This window comes from Xenopus laevis, chromosome 6L (genome assembly GCF_017654675.1).
Source record: "Xenopus laevis strain J_2021 chromosome 6L, Xenopus_laevis_v10.1, whole genome shotgun sequence".
NCBI lineage: Eukaryota > Metazoa > Chordata > Amphibia > Anura > Pipidae > Xenopus > Xenopus laevis.
In genome coordinates this window covers 20,343,018-20,366,304 of record NC_054381.1, presented here as the reverse complement: position 1 = coordinate 20,366,304, position 23,287 = coordinate 20,343,018, and the positions used below count along the sequence as shown (strand labels likewise).

Sequence of the window (23,287 nt, the reverse complement as noted above, 5' to 3'; positions counted from 1 at the left end):
CTTCTACTATTGACTTATATGCAACCTCGACAGGTCCGAGATGCCGGATTTTCTGATTCGGACTTTTCCATCCTTGGAGTTTCATAGATTCCAAAAAAATCGGGATTTTTTTTAAAAGTCCTATTTTATAAAAAAAAAACACGAATTTTTCGTGATTTTTGCATTCGGAGTTTAGTAAGTAACACCCTTAAGGTCTGGAGATCCAAATTATCTGGAAAACCCCAGGCCTGAGTTTTCAAGATAGCAGGTCCGATACCTCATTATCCACATATTTAACCATTTATCAAGCAATAAATAGTTTTGGCATAAGTTAATAAAAGAATATCTCTCTGCCATGTTGACATTAATAGTATGATTAGGAGCTGCCATACTGCTATACAGAGATGGAATGCTTTTTTATTTAGCCACTGAAAAGCAGATATTTTGGGCACCAAAAATCTTAATGTACATTTCTAAGAAATTTGTTTCACTATAGTAGACTAGATACAGAGCTGTGACTTTCTTTAACATTGGAACTGCTTTTAATGATTGTGTCGTGTGATTAACTGATAGACCTGAAATTAGCTAAGAAATGCCAATGTGTTCTTTGGCGAGCTCCAGAGCAATCGGCTTCTTCTGATTGGGCAGCCTTAAAATGAAGATAATAGCCTCATATTTAGATTGGCAATACATTTCATTTCCATAATGACATTCTTCTTCACAAAAGCTTTAGTAATGAACATCTGCTGCATTCCAGCCATTCCCCAGTAAATCTATTGATTTCTCTTTCAGATATGAATATGGAATTTAACCCCTCGGATCATCCACGGGCGAGCACAATATTCCTTAGCAAATCTCAGACTGACGGTAAGTTCGCCCTGTTCTTTCTGCTTTCCCTGTGCACATTGAGACAACTCTTAAACAGATGTTTCAGGGACTAATTATATGAAGAAGACTTTGGAGCCCATCGTTGGGCCATTAAAATTCCTTGGAGTGCCACATTCAGCCGACAGTTGGACATCTGTGTTCAAATTAACAGAAGTGATCAGTAATGGGGTGGGTCACAAATTTAGTTTTTAAATGGGGTTGTTCCCCTTTTAATTAACGTTTAGTATAATGGACTAAGTGGTGATATAAGACGAATTGCAGTTGTTCTCAGTTTTTATTATTTGTGGTTTTTGAGTTATTTCGGTTTTTATTCAGCAGATCTTCAGTTTACAATTTCCAAATGACCCTAGCAACCATACATCGATTTGAATAAAAGATTGGAATATGAATAGTAGAGGCATGAATAGAATAGATAAGTAATAACATGTAGCAATAACATTACATTTGTAACCTTACAGAGCATTTAGTTTTATAAAAATAAATGCTAATTGAAAGTTGTTTAGAATTGCCCATTCTATAACATACTAACCGTTAACTTAAAGGTAAACTCGCTCTTTAACTTGCACAAGTAATGTCAGACTGGGATGCCAGGGGCCCCCCAGAAAACCTTAAACGGTTGGTCCACTTTCCAAACTATTATACCTCCTCTCCTCACTCAACCTCTTTATTCTTCTAGTCTCATTTCTCCACATACTATACTCGATTCTTTCATTATCAAGCCTCTCTGTTTCCATAAAGAATAGGGAATGACCATTAAATAGGCCAAATGATTAGAAGTCAGAGGCCCACTGACACCGGGAGTTTTCCTGGTATCCCGGGGGGCCAATCCAACACTGTGCAAAATTGCATTAGCCAATAGCGACCCATCAGCAATTGCTTTTAAAGAGCCTACTGTAAGTTAGACCTGTATAAAGAAATTGTTCAGATAAAAATAAAACTGGATAAATAGACAGGCTGTGCAAAATAACAAATATTTTTAAGATAGTTATTTAGGCAAAAATGTAATGTATAAAGGCTGGAGTGACTGGATGTGTAACATAATAGCCAGAACACTACTTCCTGCTTTTCAGCTCTCTTGGTTTCCACTGACTGGTTACAGGCAATAACCAATCAGTGACTTGAGGGGGGGGCATGGGTCATAACTGTTGCTTGTGAATCTGAGCTGAATGCTGAGGATCAATTGCAAACTCACTGAACGTTTATGTCCCATGTGGCCCCCATTCAAGTCGCTGACTAACTCAGAGTTAGAGAGCTGAAAAGCAGGAAGTAGTGTTCTGTTCTGTTATGTTAGACATCCAGTCAGTCCAGCCTTTATACATTACATTTTTGCCTAACTTACTATATTAGAAACATTTTTTATTTTGCACAGCCTATCTATTTACCCAGTTTTTATTTTTACACTGAACTGTTCAAGTACATTTTAGAGTAGTAAAAAAAAAAAAGGACCCATCAACAGTTGTTTATTAAAAGAAAGACTTTTGGATCACAATTTTAACCAATACCCTCCAAACTGAATTTTGTGATCCCACATTGACCCAGTCTTCTCATTCACTCAGAATGAGAATTTTGCATCTGGGGCTACCATAAACATCAGCCTGCAAAGCAAACTGATCCCTGAAACAGCACCAACTGCTGGTCTGGAACTGCAATAGCCCCCTGCAATCGTACAATTGAAGCTGCTGTACTAGTCCATTTGTATTGCATTGGCTCGATACAGCCCCATACTGCACATTCAAGCGTTCCAGGACTATGAGGATTTAAAAGTTCCAGGGATGCCATAGCCATAGTCTATTTTTACCCGTAAAACTATTGCTGATGTGCAGGGACCAAATATTAGTGATGTTCTTTCTACCGCTGTTAGGTATCAGCTTGACTTTATTTTCTATGTTGTATTTCCACAGTACGAGAAAAACGGAAGAGCCTTTATATAAATCACGTAAGTAAAACCACTCTGATTGACCTGTTTTTATAAAAATTGAAATAATATAAAGAAAAATAATGCATTTAGTTCATATTTGAATTGTATTTATTTTCCTTTTGTGTGCTCAGAAAGTCCCATCCCATGGCTGTCACACAACAGCATGTAGTATCTGCTTAGTCTCAATGGTTTCTGACTTTCCATTAGGTTTAATGTAGGACTATTTGATATAGTTCATGTAAGGCAGTGGCACACCTCTGCAGGTAGCAGGGATCACAAATCTTGAAATCAGCCACAGATTTCTTTCCATTGTCATAAATGAGAACAGTGTCGGACTGGCCCGGCGGGACACCGAGAAAAAACCCGGTGGGCCCTGACCCTCGATGGGCCCCCGCCGGGCCAGTCCCCTCTACGGATCGGAATAGAAAAAAAAAAAGTTTTTTCAAGGCGCAGCACCATCTGCGCATGCTTTCGGCACCTATTCATTCAGGAGCACCCAGCGGCACCGTCACTCAGGCGCACTGATGCCTGCACACTCTGCGCATCATAGTAGGGGGACAGGGGCTGGAGGGGGCCCTGGACATTAGTCCCGGTGAGCCCCGGGCCCCCCAGTCGACCCTGAATGAGAAGCACCGTGGGGCACCCTGCAAAAGTGGTTATCACCTGAAAAACAATCCACAGGGTGTTTTTATCATCTCTTGAAATAGTAGCAGTGAGTGGAATGAGATAAGGAATGGAGGTGCACAGCAGCACTCTAATACTTCCTAGTATTCAATAGCATGGTGCTTACTGGCCCCAAACTCAGTGCTGTGTATAGTTATGTATCAAACGCACAAATATATTGTCAATGAAAGCTGCTGCTGGATGGAGAAATCATTCAACACACAAAACCCAAAGCTAATGTGTAAGCAATGTAGTAGAGGCACAGACCCAATACAATTCAGGTTAAGAATTGCATTGATTGGGCCATTTTCTGCAAACTGTCTTTGACAGTGCTGGAATCTTCACTTGAAGGAGCATTACAGGAGGCAACAGTAAGCATTGTAGTTATGGGAACAACCAAAAACAGTTTTATTCAAGAATGCCTATTTGCTCTGCAAGATAGTCCTGGAAACCCAGTTTGAAGGCCAGTTGGGCTGTTGCTTGGAACTGTCAGAAAATGACTCATAACAATATTTCACTGTATCTGTATCATTAACCAGATGTTGGAAATCAAAGGGGACTTGAACTAAAATAGTCCAAAACCAGTGATTGTGAGGAACACTGTCCTACAAAGGATCCTCAAAGCAACTCTCAAAAGATCTGAAAACAAAGATTGTTCAATATCATGGTTTAGGGGAAAGGCTACAAAAAGCTATCTCAGAAACTGCTATGACAGAAACTGCCAATTTCAACTGTAAAAATCTGTAATAATAAAACAGTATCTTGTACTTGATGGTAACTAAGCTGCACAAATCCATGCTTGTGGCAATACAATCCTATTTGGTTTATTTATTTAATGTTTTAATGATTTTTAGCAGACTTAAATTATGGAGATTCAAATTACGGAACATTCCCCTATAAACCCCAGGTCCTGAACTTATATACTATATATAACTATACATATATATATATAACTATATATATATAATTTTTCTCCTGTGCAGTCTGTTACTTATGTTATATTATTAACTTGCTCTTCATTCTGCCTTTAATATGACTTATTTTAATTTAAGCTCCTTTCCGTGGCACCTATGAAATAATAGATATTAAACTCAATATAAGAACTTTAATACTCAAAGTCTGTACCCTCTTTGTGCCTCTAGCAACAGAAAATATAGGCGTGTTACAAGGATATTGGAAGGTGACACTGATATCAGTGACTTGGCGTCTGTTCCGGCTCTCCCTGTTCTGCCGCTGAAACTGTGCAAGCCTGCCAAGCAATGGCACCACAAGGAAATAAAAATATTGCTGGCGCTCAATGGCATTAGGGACTTGCCAATTAACGACAGGTTCATGGGGAAAGTAAAATGTGAACTGCTGTAGAGCCAATTAAATTGTGTTGCTTGCTATACTTGCCTGATTCTGCCTGATTATCCTTGTACAATCCTGCAAAGTAAGTGGGAAGATGCCCTCCTATGGGGGTTTTGTAGTTTCAGTATTTAAAGCAACACTGTGCCCTCAAATTCAAATTAATGTAAGTATTAAATAAACCCAATAGGCTGGTTTTGCTTCCAATAAGGATTAATTATATCTTAGTTTGGATCAAGTACAAGGTGCTGGTTTATTACCACAGAGAAAAAGGAAACCGTTTTAATAATTTGGATAAAATGGAGTCTATGGGAGACAGCCTTTCTGTATTTCAGAGTTTTCTGGATAACAGGTTTCCGGACAACGGATCCCATACCCATATATCTTGTGTTTGTAGAAAAAACTCGTATTGTTACATGGTATGTAAAACTGATGCTTTGGTTCCTATTGGGACCTTATTCAAGGTCCAATAGGGACTGAAACATCGGTTTTACATACCATGTAACAAAACAAGTGTTTTCTACAAACACAAGACCCTTGGTGCTGGTTTTTTGTTCTTTTTGTATACGAATCTGGATCCGTGCACAGGGGCACCAAAGAAAAGGAGATTTGTCGTTGGGCGACTAATCTCCCCAAATCTGCCTGTGTGCCCTGACCCTAAATGGGCTGTTCATCTTTAAAGGAGCAGGAAAGTCATCTTCCACTTGGGGGTGCTAAATGTTAGGCACCCCCAAGTGATTGTATTTACTTACCCGAAACCCCAGGCCGGTGCTCCTATCAGCAGAAAACTGCACCTGGGTTCTTCCAGTGAGCACCATAGAGCGATCCTCTTCTGGCTTCTTCTTTCTTCTAATTTCCCGGGCAGACGCATATGCGCAGTAGAACGAAATCGCTGACTTTTTAGTTAAACTTTGGCTTTTTTGCACTACTGCGCATGTGCAGCAAAGAGAAGAAAAAAGATGCGTGGTGCTTCCTGGAATAACCCCGGGACAATGCAGTTTTCTGCTGATAGGAGCACTGACCCAGGGTTTCAAGTAAGTAAGTAAGTAAATACAATCACTTTGGGGTGCCTAACATTTGGCACCCCCAAGTGGAAGAAGACTTTCCTTCTTTAAAGATGAACAGCCCATTTAGGGTCAGGGCACACAGGCGGATTCCGGGAGATTAGTTGCCCGACGATAAATCTCCTTTTCTTCGCTGCGACTAATCTCCCGAGGAAACTTCGGGCAACTTCGGAAAACAAATCACTCCGAGTGCCATCCCGCCGGCAGGGGAGGCAGTTTGGGGAGATTAGTCGCTCCGAAGAAGAGGAGATTTGTCGTCGGGCTAATCTCCCCGAAACTGCCTGTGTGCCCTGACCCTTAAGAGACAGGTATATGAATTCAGCAGTGAATGTTGCAGTTCTGTTTTTCCTTCAGCTGACGGAACAGTTTGAGGAAAGCATACTGGCAGCTTGTTACCTATAGCTTACGGCACATTAACTATCAATGTTCCCTCATTTCCGGCTCTAGCATCCTCCAGGACAACTACGGAGAAAATACAGCTCGTGTTCTACTATTTATCTTGATGACAGCACAGTCAGCCAGCCAAACCTCAAGTATACAATTAAATGGTGGGTACGCTTCCTAATGCATTCACTGTAATTTGTCACAAAGATTGTTATCTACACATTGGCCAGCTTGCTGGAACTTGCACAGATATGTATGTTCTACATGGACAGTACTTTTCCATCTATCTTTATAACCTCCCTGCAACCCACATTTTACAATTATATTTGCTGATCCTTCCAAGCGAAAAGGTCAGCTTCAAGACTTGAGGATTTACTTATTAGGGTGGAGCCTCACAAGGGAACTTCGGGCGACTTTGGAAAGCCGAAGCAATTCGATTTACATTCTAGTCGGCGGGAAGGCATTTTGGGGAGATTAGTCGTCTGAAGAAGAGGAGATTCGCTGGGCGACTAATCTCCTCAAATAGCAGCGTGTGCCACCACCTTTATGGTGTGTTTAAAAAAAACCAAAAAAAACAAAAACAGTAGCATCTCACCAAGATCGACCACTTAATGCCACAGTACAGTGTGTGAATTCACTTGTACTTATAAAGCTGTGCAATATGTCTAGCCAAGTGTAAAATCCTACTTTTCTGATAGAAAACAGCATTAAATGCTGACAGATTTTACACCCTTTTTTATTTGACTTCAGTGGGTATAAATAATTTTTGTTCTTAATCTGTCAGTGCACACATATATATATATATATATATATATATATATATATATATATATATATATATATATATATATATATATATATATATATATATATATATATATATATATGTGTGTGTGTATATATATATATATATATATATATATATATATATATATATCTGTGTGTGTATGTATGTATGTATGTATGTATGTATGTATGTGTATATATATATATATATATATATATATATATATATATATATATATATATATATATATATATATATATATATATATATATATATATTCTGGACATGGATAATGCCAGTGATTACAGTATGTTGGTAAATCATGTGTAAGAAATACAGCAAAGCGTTTTAAACAGCCAGTTTTAATGGTATATCTATAAAAATGCCCCTATGTACCAGTCCAATTTATCCTATTTCTTTTCTAACTAATACCTGGTTCCAAGAGCCAATAACCAGAGCTACTACATAGCAGTTTAAATAGCAACATCTAGTGATGCATAGCAATAAAGTTAGAAACAACAATAAAGAGTAACTAGTACAAGTCTTAGAACTGCACTATGAACTTACCCTTTAATCATTTCAAGTATGTTGAAAAAGCCTTTTAATCCATTATGTTCCGTGTGCTTGTTTTATGGGCACATAAAAATATTATTATCTATAAATCAAAGCTTGCTCTCTGCACAGTTAAATAAACAGAACTTTGGTTTATGGATTTGCTGTGAGCAGAGGAAGAGACCCAAAGTGACCTTCTGTGATATAGATGGAGCCTTTTTGTAGATGGGTTTGCTTTCTTGCCTATAATGAATGATGCATCATAGATAGCAGACATATCCACTAATCTTCCTATTTTGGCCCCATTTACCAGCAACAGCCCTGTCTATAACTCACGATCATTTGCACCCAAATTAGTGTCGACCCCTACAGCTGAAGAGGCCTAAACCAATCTAAAATTATCACTGGTGTAGGTAATGTTAGGCAGATGCAGGAGCTCACTCAGGGGTGTGGCCTGGATCTTAACAGGGAGTGGCCTGGATCTTAATGAGGCGTGGCCTGGAATTTAACAGGGCATGATCTGGAGCTTATCGGGGCATGGCGTGGATCTTTTTTTTTTATATTTAGTTTTGAAATCTGACATGGGGCTAGACATGTCAGTTTCCCAGGTGCCCTCATTCATGTGACTTGTGCTCTGATAAATTTTAGCCACTCCTTACTGCTGCACTGCAAGTTGGAGTGATAAGTTGGAGTGATATTACCCCCCCCCCCTTCCTTTACCCCAGCAGCCCATCAGCATAACCATGGAAAGATAATGAGATAACAGCTCTCTGACACAAGATAACCGCTCTATGATACATTTGAGAATAACACTGCGACTACTTCAGTTACATTGAGTAGGAGTAACAACAGGTTAACTGAAAGCAGCTGCTCTTGTGTGTATAGTATGTAGACTGCAAGCCCTTTCCTGGTGTTGACTGTATACACTGTGGTCAGTGTGGGAAATTGCACAATTCATTTAAATGCCATAGAAGAAATGTCACTAATATGGAAATGTATGCATTTATTCTGTTTGTTTGTTTTACAGCGTAGCCCTTGCAATATATTATCACATCAAAAACAGGTAGGTGACACTCGTCCCTTAAGAAACGTGCTGAATGTAGATACGGACCTGTGTAACCAAAACGTGGGTTTAGCCAATAAGCGGTGATGGTTTCATTGCATGTCTGTGCTGCACTTATAGATATCTTATACATATTTTGCTGTAGTTACCAAATTCGCGCTTCTAATGCTTCTTTATAAATGGCCTGCACTTTTTATTCTAATAAATGTTCATTAAAACATGGGGCTCATTTATAAACGCTGGGCAAATTTGCACCTGGACAGTAACCCATGGCATCCAATCAGATGATTGCTTTCAGTGCTCAAGCTGCAGCTAACGGAATATAGCTAATCATCTGACTGGTTACCATGGGTTACTGCCCAGGTGCAAATTTGCCCAGCGTTTATAAATGATTCCCACTGATGTGGGTTATGTACATACATATTAAGTTATTTTTCCAATATGTAACCCTTGATGTACCACTGTGGTTCTCAATGATCTGTGAATAGATCTTGGCAATCTGAGGTGTGCAAGACTTATAAAACTGATATTTTACTACTCCAGTAGAGTTTACAGTCTAATCAGCAGCAGACAGACACTTCAGTAACTAGCCGACCTTATTTATGAACTGCCCATAAAGCAGCATAAATAACAGACATCCAGTCTAAGAATGATAGATTCCCTCTAATAAGGGCATTTTTTGTCCATGATCTCAGTGGATGTCTATTTGATCTTATTCCAAGCCTCTTTCTATGCAAAGTGCATGTGTTTTAAAGGGGAAGTTCACCTTAAAGGAATAGTTCACCTTCAAACAGCTAGTTGTTCCTATTTTCTATGTGTCACCGTTTTTCTAATATTGAAGTGTAAAGTGTCATTTTTCACCTTCTAAAACAGCTCTGGGAGGGGGGGTCGCCGACCCTGTAATTTTTTTTTTTAAATTGATACATTTAATTGATACATTTCTTATCCTTGTCCCTGCTGAGCAGAATCCCTGGGTTTCATTAAAGGCAGCTTATACAATAGTTGCTAATACGCCAGAAATGCTGCTGAGAAATGTATCAACTAAATGTTGCAAAATTGTAACAGTTCAGAGTCTGCACCTGAATTACTGAGCTGCCAGACTCAAACACCAGAGACAGGGACATTCAACTTTAAACTTAGATTTTGGAAAACCAGAAAAAAATAAATGATGGAAAGTAATTGAAATTAAGTATTTTTTTCTGGGGAACAATCTCAAAACAACTGAACTGAAAAAAGTGTTTGGAAGGAGAAAACCCCTTTTGAAATTAACTTTTAGTATGATGTAGTCATTGATGTTCTGAGACCATTTGCCATATGGTTTTTCTGTTATTTTAGCGTTCAGCAACTCTCTAGTTGGTACTTGAGCAGCCATCTGGTTGCTAGGGTCTTATTTACCCTAGCAACCAGGCAATGAAGGAGAGATCAGAATATGAACAGGAGAAGGCAATTACAAAATTGTAGCCTCAAAGAGCAATAGTTTTTGGCTGCCAGGGGTCAGTGCCCCCATTGGAAAGCAGAAAAGAGGCAGAAGAGGAAGTCAAAAAAACTATTTAAAAAAAATGAATGAAAACCAACTGCAAAGTTGCTAGGAATAAGGCATTCTGTAACATACTAAAAGTTAATTTAAAGGTGAACCACCCTTTAAAGAATAATTCATCTGTTAGTATATTTAAATACCGTAATACAAACTGAAAAGTATTTAAATAATAAAAGTCCATCAAAGTGCCTGACCATGCCCCCAATAGTGGCAGGATTCGGCCTTTTTCAGCAGGATTCAGATTCAGCCGAATCCTTCTGCCTGGCCGAACTGAATCCTAATTTGCATATGCAAATTAGGGGCGGGGAGGGAAATTGTGTGACTTTTTGTCACAAAACAAGGAAGTAAAAAAATGTTTTCTCTTCCTTGGCTGAATCTTTTGTGAAGGATTCGGGGGTTCAGCCGAATTTAAAATAGTGGATTCTGTGCATCCCTAATACTGTATCTATCTATCTATCTAGATAGATAGATATATTTTTATACTACCTTTGGCCCCCAACTCTACAGATGTTGCTAATCTTACAGCCAGGACCGCCATCAGAAATCACAGGGCCCCATATGACAACATTTCCTGGGCTGTGCCCACCGCAAGCCCCATCTACAGGTCCGCCCTCCCCACCCCACAGGTCCGCCCCCCACCACACAGTAAAAAAACAAAAAAAATATTGGTGGTCAGGGCCCCCCATAAAAAAAAACATTTGTGGCCAGGGCCCCCCCATTAAAAAATATTGATAGCTAGGACCCCACATGAGAAAAAAAAATTGGTGGCCAGGCCCCCCCCCACATTATAAAAAAAAAATTGGTGGCCAGGGCCCCTTAAACGTCCATTCCTTCCGAAGTCAGCAGCTCTCAGAAAGATGGGGGGCTCAGCTAATTAAGTAAGTGTGGCATGGCCGGGCCCCCCCTTACCCTCGGGGCCCCCTACAACTGTCCTCCCCTGATGGCTGCCCTGTTCACAGCAATGCAGTTAATTGCAGTTGAGCGACTGCCAGAGAAAGAGTGTTGGAATGGAGATGAACCCGTAGAGGATATTTCCAGAGGAATGAGGCCACATTATACACATGTGCTGGAAAGAAATACAGGTTAAGGAACATTGGGCTGACAGTCTGATAAATCTTTGCTCTAGCTGTCAGGTTTCATTTGGAAAAAGATGCATCATGAGGTTTTCGCCCCGGCAGCCTGTCAAGCTGGAGCTGCATGATTTATCTGTGCGCTTGGGAAGTGGCAAAATGTTGCGCTAATGATAGACGTGTCGCTGCTAGCATTACCGTTACCTTAATAAATCCCCTCGTCCTGGTCACGTCAGTGCTGCTGTAACTGACCCAACGTGGGGTTATTGCTATTGGGCAATCCAGGAGATTTTCGTAAAAATGTAAGTGGGGGAATGCAGAAAGCAGGGTCTTTTTTTTTAATTTAGGCTGCAGGTTCTTAGGTTACAAATGTAGTACTTAATATACTTTATGTATGTCATTCCACATTGACATTATGGGACTTGCCATGAACAGTAAAGCACTTGCAAGGCTAGGGCTTCCCCAAAATTATGGAAACAGTAACTGAACAATCATTAATGTCAATATTCCTTGTGCCTCATGGCCCCGTATTCGGTAGAGATCTGTCCAGGCAGCAGTATGATGTATGCAGTTATAGAAAGGGCAATTTACTCTTTCTAACTGTCTCACAAGAGTGGCTCAGATCCTGAGTATATGACTCGAATCCCTGACTGACTTTCTAGCAACTGAGTCGCCAAAGAACAAGCAGTGTGTAAAGCCCATGTGTACTTTGCAAAGGAAAGTAAAATACTTGTAGCTCCAGAAAGATGTCGCCACCAAAGAAACCTGTAAATTGACAAATTCACTCTAAATGTGCTCTTATTGCTCCCTCTGCTGCTCTACAATATAATTACATGATACATTAGTTCATGCTCCCCATCACTAAAAGCAACTCGGGTCTATGGACTTAAAGTCACAATTTATTTTAGCTTTAAGCTTCAGTGCAACCTTTTTTTTTCCCCCCAGAGACTATTATGCCCACTCCTATAGGCACCATCTCTACCTACTATACCTGCTACCCCACACTCCCTTCCCAGAGACTATTATCCACTGTTACTATAGGCACCATCTCTCCCTACTATACCTGCTATCCCACAGTCACACTCCCTTCCCAGAGACTATTATCCACTGTTACTATAGGCACCATCTCTCCCTACTATACCTGCTATCCCACAGTCACACTCCCTTCCCAGAGACTATTATCCCACTGTTACTATAGACACCATCTCTCCATACTATACCTGTTATCGCACAGTCACACTCCCTTCCCAGTCCCTTGCCAGAGGCTGCGACTAGTGTTGGAGCTTCTGCTGCTTGGTTTGCTGCACTGATCACATCAAGGGGCTGATTTCATGGTGTGTTGAGTTTCTCAACATGTTGAGAAACATGTTGTCCCATGTTTGTCCCAGCAATTTGTTGGGTGCATTGCAAAGTTAATTGAACCCCATTTAGTAGTGAATAGTAGTCTAGAGTGTTTTGGGCCTTGGACCTCATGTTTTTCTAAGCTTTTATATCAGGTCTGTAAGATTTGGCAAGAGGCCTGTGTCATCAGCTCTGTTGCTCTGTACCTGCTTGTACCATTGTTTGTGCAGCACTGGGCAATATGGAGGCATTCACTGCCCAATTACCTATTGTCCAAGTTGTTCGGTGCTAATGACTTATTTATTATATGTCCTCTTACATTTGCCTGGCACTGCTGGTACATTATCTACGTCATAACACCATTATTTCTGAACAGCTGTTTGTTTTCCTCATGCTTCGGTTAATATATCTACCAATAAGGGGGAAGAAAAGAGAAATTAATTTTGCTGAAAATAATCTTTCTAGTAATTTATGTGCTTCTTTTTTTTTTTTTTTTCTCTAGAGATGGAGACGGGAGGCTGCTATTAGATATCTTTGATGAAAAACTTCACCCCCTGTCGGTAAGTACTGATCTCTTAAGTATATAAATCTCAGGTCATTATAAACTTTTCAGCTGAAAATGTATTATTTTATACAGGTATGGGATCTGTTCTGTGGAAACCCGTTATACAGAAAGCTCTGAATTACGGGAAGGCCATCTTCCACAAAACAGTACCTTCTACTTGACCCCAACTAAGATATAATTAATCCTTATTGGAGTTAAAACAATTGTATTGGGTTTATTTAATGTTCAATGATTTTTTACTGAATTAAAGGTATGGAGATACAAATTACAGAGCCACTGGTTATCCATAAAACCCCAGATCCCGAGCATTCTGGATAACAGGTCCCACCGGTGGGTATAAGATACTCTCATGATACATTTTTATTTGCAGAAATCAGAAGTCCCCCTAGATTATGAAAAGCACGACCCAGAACAGAAACACATTTACCGCTTTGTTCGGACCCTCTTCAGTGCTGCCCAGCTGACGGCTGAATGTGCCATAGTAACTTTGGTGAGTATTTACTGGAGACTAGAGGAAAAGTATATCTGAGTTTATAATGCAGAAATGCTGGGATAACAGTGTTTCGGTCATGTTAAACAATGCATTCCATCCCATGGAGCAGTGAGCATTTACCAGTCCAGTGCAGTTCAAAGAATTAAAATCAAATATCTGATTGGTTGTTATGCATTACTTAAGGTGGCCATACATTGGCCGATAAAAGCTGCCGACAGACCGAGTCGGCCGCTTATTGGCCCGTGTATGGGGCCCTCCGACGGGCGAAAGTCGGGCAGATATTGATCGGACAGGACTAAAAATCCAGTCGGATCGCGGACATCTATTTGTTGATGCGATCCGACCGCCCGTTTACCCATCGTTATTATCCCATTGTTTGGCCCTGGGGCCCACAATCGGATCAGCCCGATATCGCCCACCTCAAGGTGGGCATATCGGGGAGAAATCCGCTCGTTTGGCGACATTGCCAAACGAGTGGATCTCTCCGTGTATAGCCACCTTAAAATAGGAAGGATTTCCGTTTTAAAAAATCTATCCCACAACCTTTAGAAAGTTATAGAATGGCTAATTCTAGGCAGCTTTTCGATTTGTTCTTTTTTTCTTTTTTATAGTTTTTTAATAATTTGCCTCTTTTTTCTGACTTTTTTTCCAGCTTAGAAATAGGGATCGCTGACCTCATCTAAAAAACAAATGCTCTGTAAGGCTACACATTATTATTCGTTTTTCAATCTGTACATCACACTAAAAGTTAATGTGAAGGTGAACAACCCCTGTAATGTAATGGGAATAATACTGATTAAATTAACAGGTTACTGTCTGTGCCTCTGTACCTGTGCTACGGCTGTAAAGCTCTTAAGAGACAATAGGTGAAGAGTGAGAAAATAAAAGTGTTAATGTGATGAAAGAGCAAGTCATCAGCCAGTCTGTGTGTGCGTTCAGGTAACACTAAGTACACAAACCCACAGCCGTGAGACATGTCGCCTGCTTCTCGTTCCTCTCAGGTTTACCTGGAAAGACTGTTTACATATGCAGAGATTGACATTTGTCCAGCAAACTGGAAGAGGATTGTCCTGGGCGCCATCCTCCTTGCATCCAAAGTTTGGGATGACCAAGCCGTGTGGAACGTGGACTATTGCCAGATCCTAAAAGATATCACCGTGGAGGACATGTAAGTGCAAAGACATCAAATTAGCAATGTGGACCTGGAAGTTATTTGCTCTTCCTCTCTACTATCACGCAGGGAAATTAACATTATTAACTAAAAGTTGGTGAGTGCAGGTGTCTTTCAAATGCATAACTTTTATTCAATTAAAGGACAAGGAAAGCCCTATTGCAACATATTAAGTAAACCCCCCTGAAAATGCAATCACTCGGTTTCCTGCATCGGGAAGTTGGGTGTTTGCCAAAAAAGTGGATTTTCCCACCAGTTGACAACACACTTGCTGGGCCAAACCAGGCTGATCTGATTGATCTAATCAAGAACGAAAAAGCTGTTACTTTTTAATATTTCAGATATTGGTTGGGCAGACCACTGGACAGGCCAATATGCTGCCAACATGGTCCTAAAGGGCCAAGATTTTATCAGCCCTTGTGGGGGCACCTTATGAATGACCCAAGCCCTTGGACCTAAATGGTTTACATGTAAATTAAAAAAAAAAAAATTTGCAATTGGTCTCTGCTTTGTGCCACAAGGGGTGCTGTTCTACAATGACACTGTAAAAGTTGCCCTCTTATTGGCTGCAACCATATTTGAATGGCAGCGAATTACAGAGAAGAATGTAATTCTTCAGCTTCTACAATGACACTGTGAAAGTTGCCCTCTGATTGGCTGCCACCATATTTGAAGGCTCAGATTTAATCCTAGCTACCTTTGTCCTCTAGACTGACACTCTGTGTTTTGCAGGAATGAGCTGGAGCGTCAGTTTCTGGAGCTGTTACAGTTCAACATCAATGTCCCATCCAGTGTCTACGCCAAGTATTATTTTGATCTGCGATCGCTGGCAGAAAGCAACAACCTCAGCTTTCCCTTGGAGCCCCTGAGCCGGGACCGTGCATGTAAACTTGAGGTTGGTTATTTTCCCTTCCCTTTTATTATTTAGTTTGTATTATTTGAAGCTGACTGATGCAATGGAATCGTAAGCCTTGCCTGGAAAAAAGCATTCATTATTAAGAAGCATATGAGCATAAAATAGTTATATGGTCCAGTAACGCACAGTAACCAGATGGACGTCTGAGGATTAAAAACAAGCATCTTATTGGCTGCTGAGGTGGCCATATATTAAGTGACACAAAATGTTAATTTTCAGATAAAGCTGTATAAAATTCCATTACTAATTTGAGATGACCGCTCAGAAATGGCAAACCTAAATCGCTCCTTCCTGTGTAGAGGAGCAAGCACATGATGCCATGAACAAAAAAAACTCTCATGCTTCTATGCCCAACTGATACTTGCGGGGGACTCCCTGCTGGGTAAACTCTTCACCAAATGGCAAAATGAAATTCCTGAAATAGATTCTGAAGCCTGAAAGGAGGTTTTAGGGCAGAGACACACGGGAAGATTCTGGGAGATTGTCGCCCAGCGACTAATCTCTTCTTCAGGCGACTAATCTCCCCGAAAAGCCTTTCCGCCGGCTGGAATCTAAATCGCCAGCAGGATGGCACTCGGATTGCTTTGGCTTTTCAAAGTCATACGAAGTTTTCTCGTAAGGCGACTTCGGGAAAAGAAACCTTCCAAGTGCCATCCCAGTCGGCTATTTACATTCTAGCCCGTGGAAAGTTTGGGGAGATTAATCCCCAGAAGAAGAAGTGATTTGTCGCTGGGCAGTGTGCGTCTCTGCCCTTAGGCTCAATACTTGACTATATAATCACACCCAGAGATAAGATGGCACAATATAAATTCCTCCACAGAGCAAATATCACCCCAAATTTGCTAGCAAAAATGTCCCCAACTCATGGAGACGAATGTCCACGGTGTCACCACTCACCAGCAAATTTTAATACATATGGTCTGGACATGTTCTAAAGTTGTACGCTTTTGGAGCTCAATTGCACAATATATCTCCAGTCTGATAGATGCCCCAGTCATAGTCAACCCCGTTGGTATGTTACTGAACCAAGTTACTGATATGGCCCTAAAAATAACTGAAAGAACATTCATTTCTATTCTGTCAGTATATATACTTCCAAATCGATCACTATGAAATGGAAGTCCCAAGCAGCTCCCTCGATACGGTTCTGGGGAAAAAACAAATCAACCAAGTGATCCCCCCCCTCCCCTACAATCAACAGAAGCAAAGCACAGTTAATGTTTGGTTCAAATGTTTCTTTAATTAACAACTCCGTTACCAAAAAAAAGGAAAAGGCAATCCAGAATAAGCAGACTGGCTGTGAACATCTAACTTGTGATGTGGATAAAGATGTTCTATTCTTGTTCACTATTGATTGTAACCTATATATTCTTAAATGATGGCCTGTACAATAAACTTGCCAAATAAAAAAAAAAAAAATGTTAAAAAAAAAAAAATAAGAAAGAAATGGCAAACCTAGTTGGCCTGTGAGTCCCATAAGCGTTTATATGGGGTTACTGACTAACATCACGACAGGCAAACACATTTGATTATATTGATTATACTAATTCAGGGTCAGACTGACCAACTGTGTGGACCCCTAGCCCTCTTTTACATTGGTGGGAGACAAAGTAATGTGCAGCACACTATTGCAGAAGTCAGAGAGACCACAGGTCCACCAGCCCAAGGCAACCACAGCCCTTTAGCAGTAAAGTAAAGCAGTAAAAAATCTGTCTCTCCAAAGATGCCCCAGTAGCTCCTCATTTTCTTTTCTGCTGATTTACTGCACATGCTCTGTGCTGCTGTCACTTACTGAGCTTAGGGACCCACTCACAATATACAGTACACATAGAATAGAAATGTCACAATATAAGGCTGATTAGTAATTAATACAGATAATTACTACATGGCATCAGAATTTAATTATCAGCCCTGTAGCATCAGTTTATATTACAGACAAACCTCATTTTCTGCTGGATAATTAGTGATGACCCCTAAGCTTAGCTTCTCAACAGCTGCTCAGAGCCCACTGAGCATGTGAGTGTCACAGACACTTTCCAAGATGGTGACCCCCTTGACAAGTTTGAAGTCCTGGATCATTGCTGCTGTCGAGAAGCTGGTGCAATAAGTTAAGACATTAAGCTGGTGCAATAAGTTCAGTATATAAAATATGGCATTTTAGCCATATTCATTTTTAGGGTTTAGTTCTCCTTTAACGCTGATGGCTGGCTGGCCTGCTCCATGGTTGCATCTAGTGTACACACACAAGTATAGGTGCACAGGGTCAGATTGGGCCCTACCAGCCTAGACCTGCTCCCTAATGTGGCAACTGCAGTGTGCCCGGTCCCCCCAGTCCGAACCTGTACTAAAGTGTGAGATCTACACTTTTAAGGGAAAATATAGGTTCATGGTGTATATTATATTGAAATATATTCCTTCTAAATACACAGGGGTCCTTCCACACTGTAAAAACTGTATTAAAGGAGAAGGCATTGCATTTTATTACACTAGGGGGTGCCAAAAGTTAGGCACCCCCAAGTGACTACTACTTGTCTGACACCCTGGGCCGGCGCTCTTATCAGCAGAAAACTGCAACGGCCCGGGGGTTTTCTAGCAACCATCATGGAGAGATCCTCTTCCTGCTTTTTTGGGTCTTCTCATAGTTGCGCATGCGCAGTAGAGCGGAAAGCTGAACTTTAATGAAAAAGATGGCTATTTCGCTCTCCTGCGCGTGCATAAGCCCCAGGAAATTTGAAAACTGATGAAGCAGGAAGAGGATCTCTCTGTGGTGCTCGCTAGAAAACCCCCGGGAAGGTGCGTTTTTTTGCTGATAACAGCACCGGTTCAGGGTGTCGGGTAAGTAAAAATAGTCACTTGCCTAACTTTTGGCACCCCAATTGTAAAATGCAATTCCTGCTCCTTTAAACAAACTCCAATATAGTTCTTGTTCCCCTGTTCATTGGGTCCAATGCAGAATTGCAGAGCAGTGGGCAGCCACCATGTTTGGGTACATCCTTTCTGACAGAGCCTGCTTTGCTCTGATTGCCAGCCATGAGCGTGCATGCTGAAAGCCAATCAAGGTCCTTGCTTTCAGTTGACATGTTCCAAGCTTGGCACTAGAGAGCCTCAGGGTGTTACTGCAGTCATGCGTTGCAGGCTCCCACCATTCTAGATGAACACTTGCCCTGTCAGGACCTCTTGTTCTGCAGCAAATGCGAAAAGCACTGCATGGAAAGCTTGCTTTCTCTTACTGCCTTGGGTGACACAGGCTCTCCCTCCAGGAGGCAGGACACTTATACTAAACAAAAAAGCTGGACTCCTCCTTCACCCTCTATATCCTCTCCTGCTTAACTCCCCCACATCAGTTTCTTAGTGTCCTGCCAAGGAGGTAGGAGGCCCTACTAAAGGAACACTTAGCCGCCCACAGAAGTCCCCCCGAAAGAGTCAGAGCCCATTCGACTAGGGTCCTAACCCCTAAGCACTTTGTGGGCATGGAGGAATGATGCTTCTGCTGAGCTGCCACATGGTCCTCCATGCACACCTTTACAACGTTTTCTGTCCAAACTTCATCTCTTCATGTAGCAGTGAAATTTCTCTTGTGACTATGGAAACTGATATTTCTGTGAGATTAACACATTTCCCCCCTTCTTTTTATTGTTTTACAGGCCATTTTTCGCTTGTGCGAAGATAAATACAAGGACTTCCGAAAATTAGCCAAGAGGAGATCAGTGAGCGCAGATAACCTGACTGTCGTACGGTGGTGTCCCGCCATTATATCTTAACAGCGGCTCCTTCCGCGAGCCGCCCTTGTCTTATGTACTGTCTTGTCTGGACATTCGTTGGCTTTTGTCCTAAGACAGCAAAACTTTTTCTTTTTCTTTGAATTCTATAAAATTTGGCAAGCCTCCCTTACAGTGCCTCCCTGTCGCAAGGATGGGATACATCATCCTCTCTCTCTCTCATATGGAAGCCATTGCAGTTTCTCCCCATTTCTCCTGAATGGGAATGGAAACAAAGGGAAAGTGAAGAGTAAGCAAAGTAACCTGCAGACCAGAGAAGGCTTCACATTGGCTTGCTGAGTGTCCAGCCACCATGCTTGTATCTCTCTTTCTGCACACAACAGAAATGCGGGTCTATGAAGAAGTAGGTGAAGGGATCAAGGAATGGACCAAAAAAAAGTGTTTTCCCATGGAGTTAAAATGAATTTTGCTATTTTAATTCATATGTATTTAATTTATATCTTTTTTTTTTTTAATCTATTTGCTTGGTTGCCAATGACACGTGTACAAGAAGCAGAGAAATGTGATTGGCTGTTAAACAAATGAAGTACTGTTATCTCACACGTTTTTCATTTCTCGCTACCAGGCCTGGGCCACATGAGGCTTTTGGGGTATGTTGGGATGTCGAGTTGCTAGGAAGCTTCTCCTGATATCCTGATTAGACTCCATTTGATTGGTCACACTGTGGACTCTAAAGGTGGCCATAGGCGTAGAGATCCGTTCGTTTGGCATTGTCGCCAAACGAGCGACTCTCTCCCCAATTTGCCCACATTGAATTGGGCGATATCGGGCTGATCCGATCGTGGCCCTAGGGCTCAACGATCGGATTATAATGCATCCAATATGGGCAGTCTGATCACGGGACCACATAAATGCACAGATGTGGCCTTGATCCAACGGGATTTTTTAACCTGCCCGATCGAGATGTGGGTGACTTTCGGCCATCGGGGAAGCCCATCAGATGGCCCCACACACGGGCCAATAAGCTGCCGACTTGGTCTGTCGTCAGCTTTTATCGGGCTGTGTATGGGGGCCTTTAGTATGGCACCTATCCACCTTCTGAGCCAATGTCCAGCACCGGACTGCGGGCAGCAGTCAATAGAAGCATCTAAGTATTACCTCGATTAGAACAGGGAATATGCTGTCTGCTGCATTCATAGGTGACGTTCATATATGGCAGGCAGGAGGCAGACATTCGGGGCCCTGCCAAGAATTTATGGCTGCATTCTCATGTCTTTTGAATACCAAGAGAAAGCTGCCTATCTGGCCCCAGCTGTACACAGGTTCATTCAAGATGTGAAATCCATTTTTTGTACAGTTAAATAGGGTGCATTAAAATCATACATTGGCTTTAGGCCTCTTCTAATCAGACCTCCCATTTAAAGGGAAACGTTACCCTTTTTCCTTAAGCTGACATTGAAGTATGAAGGCTTACCTTGTTGTGCAATATATTGCCTTTATATGTAAGAGTGAAACTGCCATTTTCATTTTCTTCAGCTGAAAAAACTTCCTTCACTATATTCAAACACTTTCTTTTCATTGGGGCTCTTCTACTGCCATGGAGAATGCATTAGCTGAGCAACATGGCTCCCTCTCTTATGTATAAGAGTATGACTGGCAGGATGCTAAATTAAAGCCATTGTTCTTTACCATCAGTTTATTTATTAAGCAGATAAAAAGGAACAGTAAATATTTGGATGTAGGAAGATTGCTTCATGTAAAGATGTATTTCATGTTTGTTTTGTTGCTATTTTTATTACATTTCATCAGATCTCTATTGCACACATTGTTTATGCCCTGATTTCCTACAGGGTGGTTCTGACTCACCCCAAAAAAAGAGTGAGGTCAGAATATGTCCCAAAGGTGGCACTCTTCCATACCAAACTAGGGATGCACTGAATCTACTATTTTGGATTCGGCCGAATCACCCAATTCTTCGTGAAATATTCGGCTGAATACTGAACCGAATCCTAATTTGCATATGCAAATTAGGGGCTGGGAAACGTAAAAGTGGGAGTTTTTTTTTACTTCCTTATTTTGTGACGAAAAGGCATGTGATTTCCCGTCCTTCCCCTAATTTGCATATGCAAATTCGGATTCAGTTCGGCAAGGCACAAGAATTCAGTAGAATCCGAATCCTGCTGAAAAAGGACGAATCCTGGATTCAGTGCATCCCTAATCCAAACCTCGCCCCCCCCCCATGCCCACACCAGAAGTATAATTTTTTTCAAGTATATCTGCATAGGAACCTTGGTAATTATGTGCCATTATAATGCACCCAGTCTGGATTTATCATATAGGGACAATGTAAAGAGATACTGTGTGCCTTGCATTGAAGTGAAGCAGGAACAGCGATTAGCATGGGGCTGCGATTATATTCCATTGCTGCTCCTCAAAGATGAACTTTTTCAGTTCAAGTCTTTCCCTTCCTTTTGGAGTTCAGCCATTGTTAAGCGCCCTTTAGGCCCGGACTAGTGTTCAAAACAGGCTCTGACATTTAGGGGCAGATTTATCAAGGGTTGAATTTCAAGTTCATGGGAGTTATTTAAAACTCCCGTGAACTCAAATTCGTCCGATCGAAATTTATTTAAAAAAAAAAAAAAAAGTTTTTTTTAAAAATTCGGGTGAATAGGATCGACCTGAAAACTCAAATCAAATTCGATTTGAGTTTTTTCTGCTTAAAAAACTAGAATGTCAGGAACGCTGCAAACAACTCAAAATTGATCCCAGGATGTCTTCTACAGGCTAAAACAGCAATTCGGGAGGTTTAAGGTGGTGAATAGTCAAATTTGAGTTCTTAAAGGGCCAGTGTATGATAATCGGATGAAAACTTGCGTGATATTAAGGATTCGGATTGGATGAATCCTGGATTCAGTGCATTCCTACTACAGAGACCACCCACCTGCTCTCTACCTTCAGTGGTACTACTTTTAGGAACTTCGACAGCTGCAAAGGACATTGTTCACCCTCACCCCCCTAGAAGCTGCATGGAGAACACTACAGGGTTCCAAAAGCAGCCCCATGCTAATCCCTAATTCTGCTTCTTCATTTTAATTTGCATGGGGTTGACAATATCTCTTTACAATGAACTCCATCGCTGTTATTCTCTAATTCCGGCTCCGTAGAAGCCGAGGTGGCCGGATACGCAGAAATCCATTTATTTCTATTACACCCACAGCGCTGAAGCAAAAGTGCATTTGGAAGCCACTGATCATTCCTAAGGTTCTGAGATGCGTTCTTGCTGTTTATTTATAATGTGGATATACTATGTGCGTGCGAGAGTGTGCAAGGTTTTGGGTCATTCCTTGGTTATTTTTATATTATTGGCTTTGTCTTGCAAAAAAAAAATGGTTCTCTTGAGAGGTCGTTTGCTCCTTCCTGCAATGGTAAGGGAAACCTATAGAGGCCCAAAGAGCTGGCAATCAGGACAGTCTACGCGGTTTATTGCTGTACGGTTTTTAATACAAAATGATGATTTTTGTACTTCTTAGATTTTATATCTTCCCCCTGTGGTTTCATTCCTTTGCAACCAGGTCCATTTTGCAAGCAATATTCTCAGACTTTATATGTTTACCTTTAAAGCAGCATAAACCTGTTTGTATGTATATATACATTATAATATAGAGTGGGAAAAATACAAACAAACCTCAAAAATGTATATTTTTCCAGCTTGAACCATTTCCCCCACCCTCGAGCATTTAAATTCCGTGCAAAAAAAAAAAAAGAAAAGCAAATGGGTTTTCTAACCGGCACATTGTAAACAAGTGCTTATGTATTTGTGACTTACAGTG

At 41.0% G+C, this 23,287-nt stretch overlaps 1 protein-coding gene across 1 annotated transcript in view; it reads left to right on the top strand.

The window, feature by feature from the left end:
* Nucleotides 1-21,501, top strand: part of ccny.L (cyclin Y L homeolog) — a 90,437-nt gene extending 68,936 nt beyond the window's left edge. Inside the window, exons 2-10 of the mRNA XM_018267164.2 lie at nucleotides 772-846; nucleotides 2,769-2,803; nucleotides 6,307-6,407; nucleotides 8,610-8,645; nucleotides 13,096-13,153; nucleotides 13,529-13,648; nucleotides 14,653-14,819; nucleotides 15,555-15,717; nucleotides 19,383-21,501. Coding sequence (XP_018122653.1) covers nucleotides 772-846; nucleotides 2,769-2,803; nucleotides 6,307-6,407; nucleotides 8,610-8,645; nucleotides 13,096-13,153; nucleotides 13,529-13,648; nucleotides 14,653-14,819; nucleotides 15,555-15,717; nucleotides 19,383-19,499 — 872 coding nt within the window. The 3' untranslated portion in view covers nucleotides 19,500-21,501. The remainder of the gene's footprint in view (nucleotides 1-771; nucleotides 847-2,768; nucleotides 2,804-6,306; nucleotides 6,408-8,609; nucleotides 8,646-13,095; nucleotides 13,154-13,528; nucleotides 13,649-14,652; nucleotides 14,820-15,554; nucleotides 15,718-19,382) is intronic.
* Nucleotides 21,502-23,287: the final 1,786 nt, after the last annotated feature.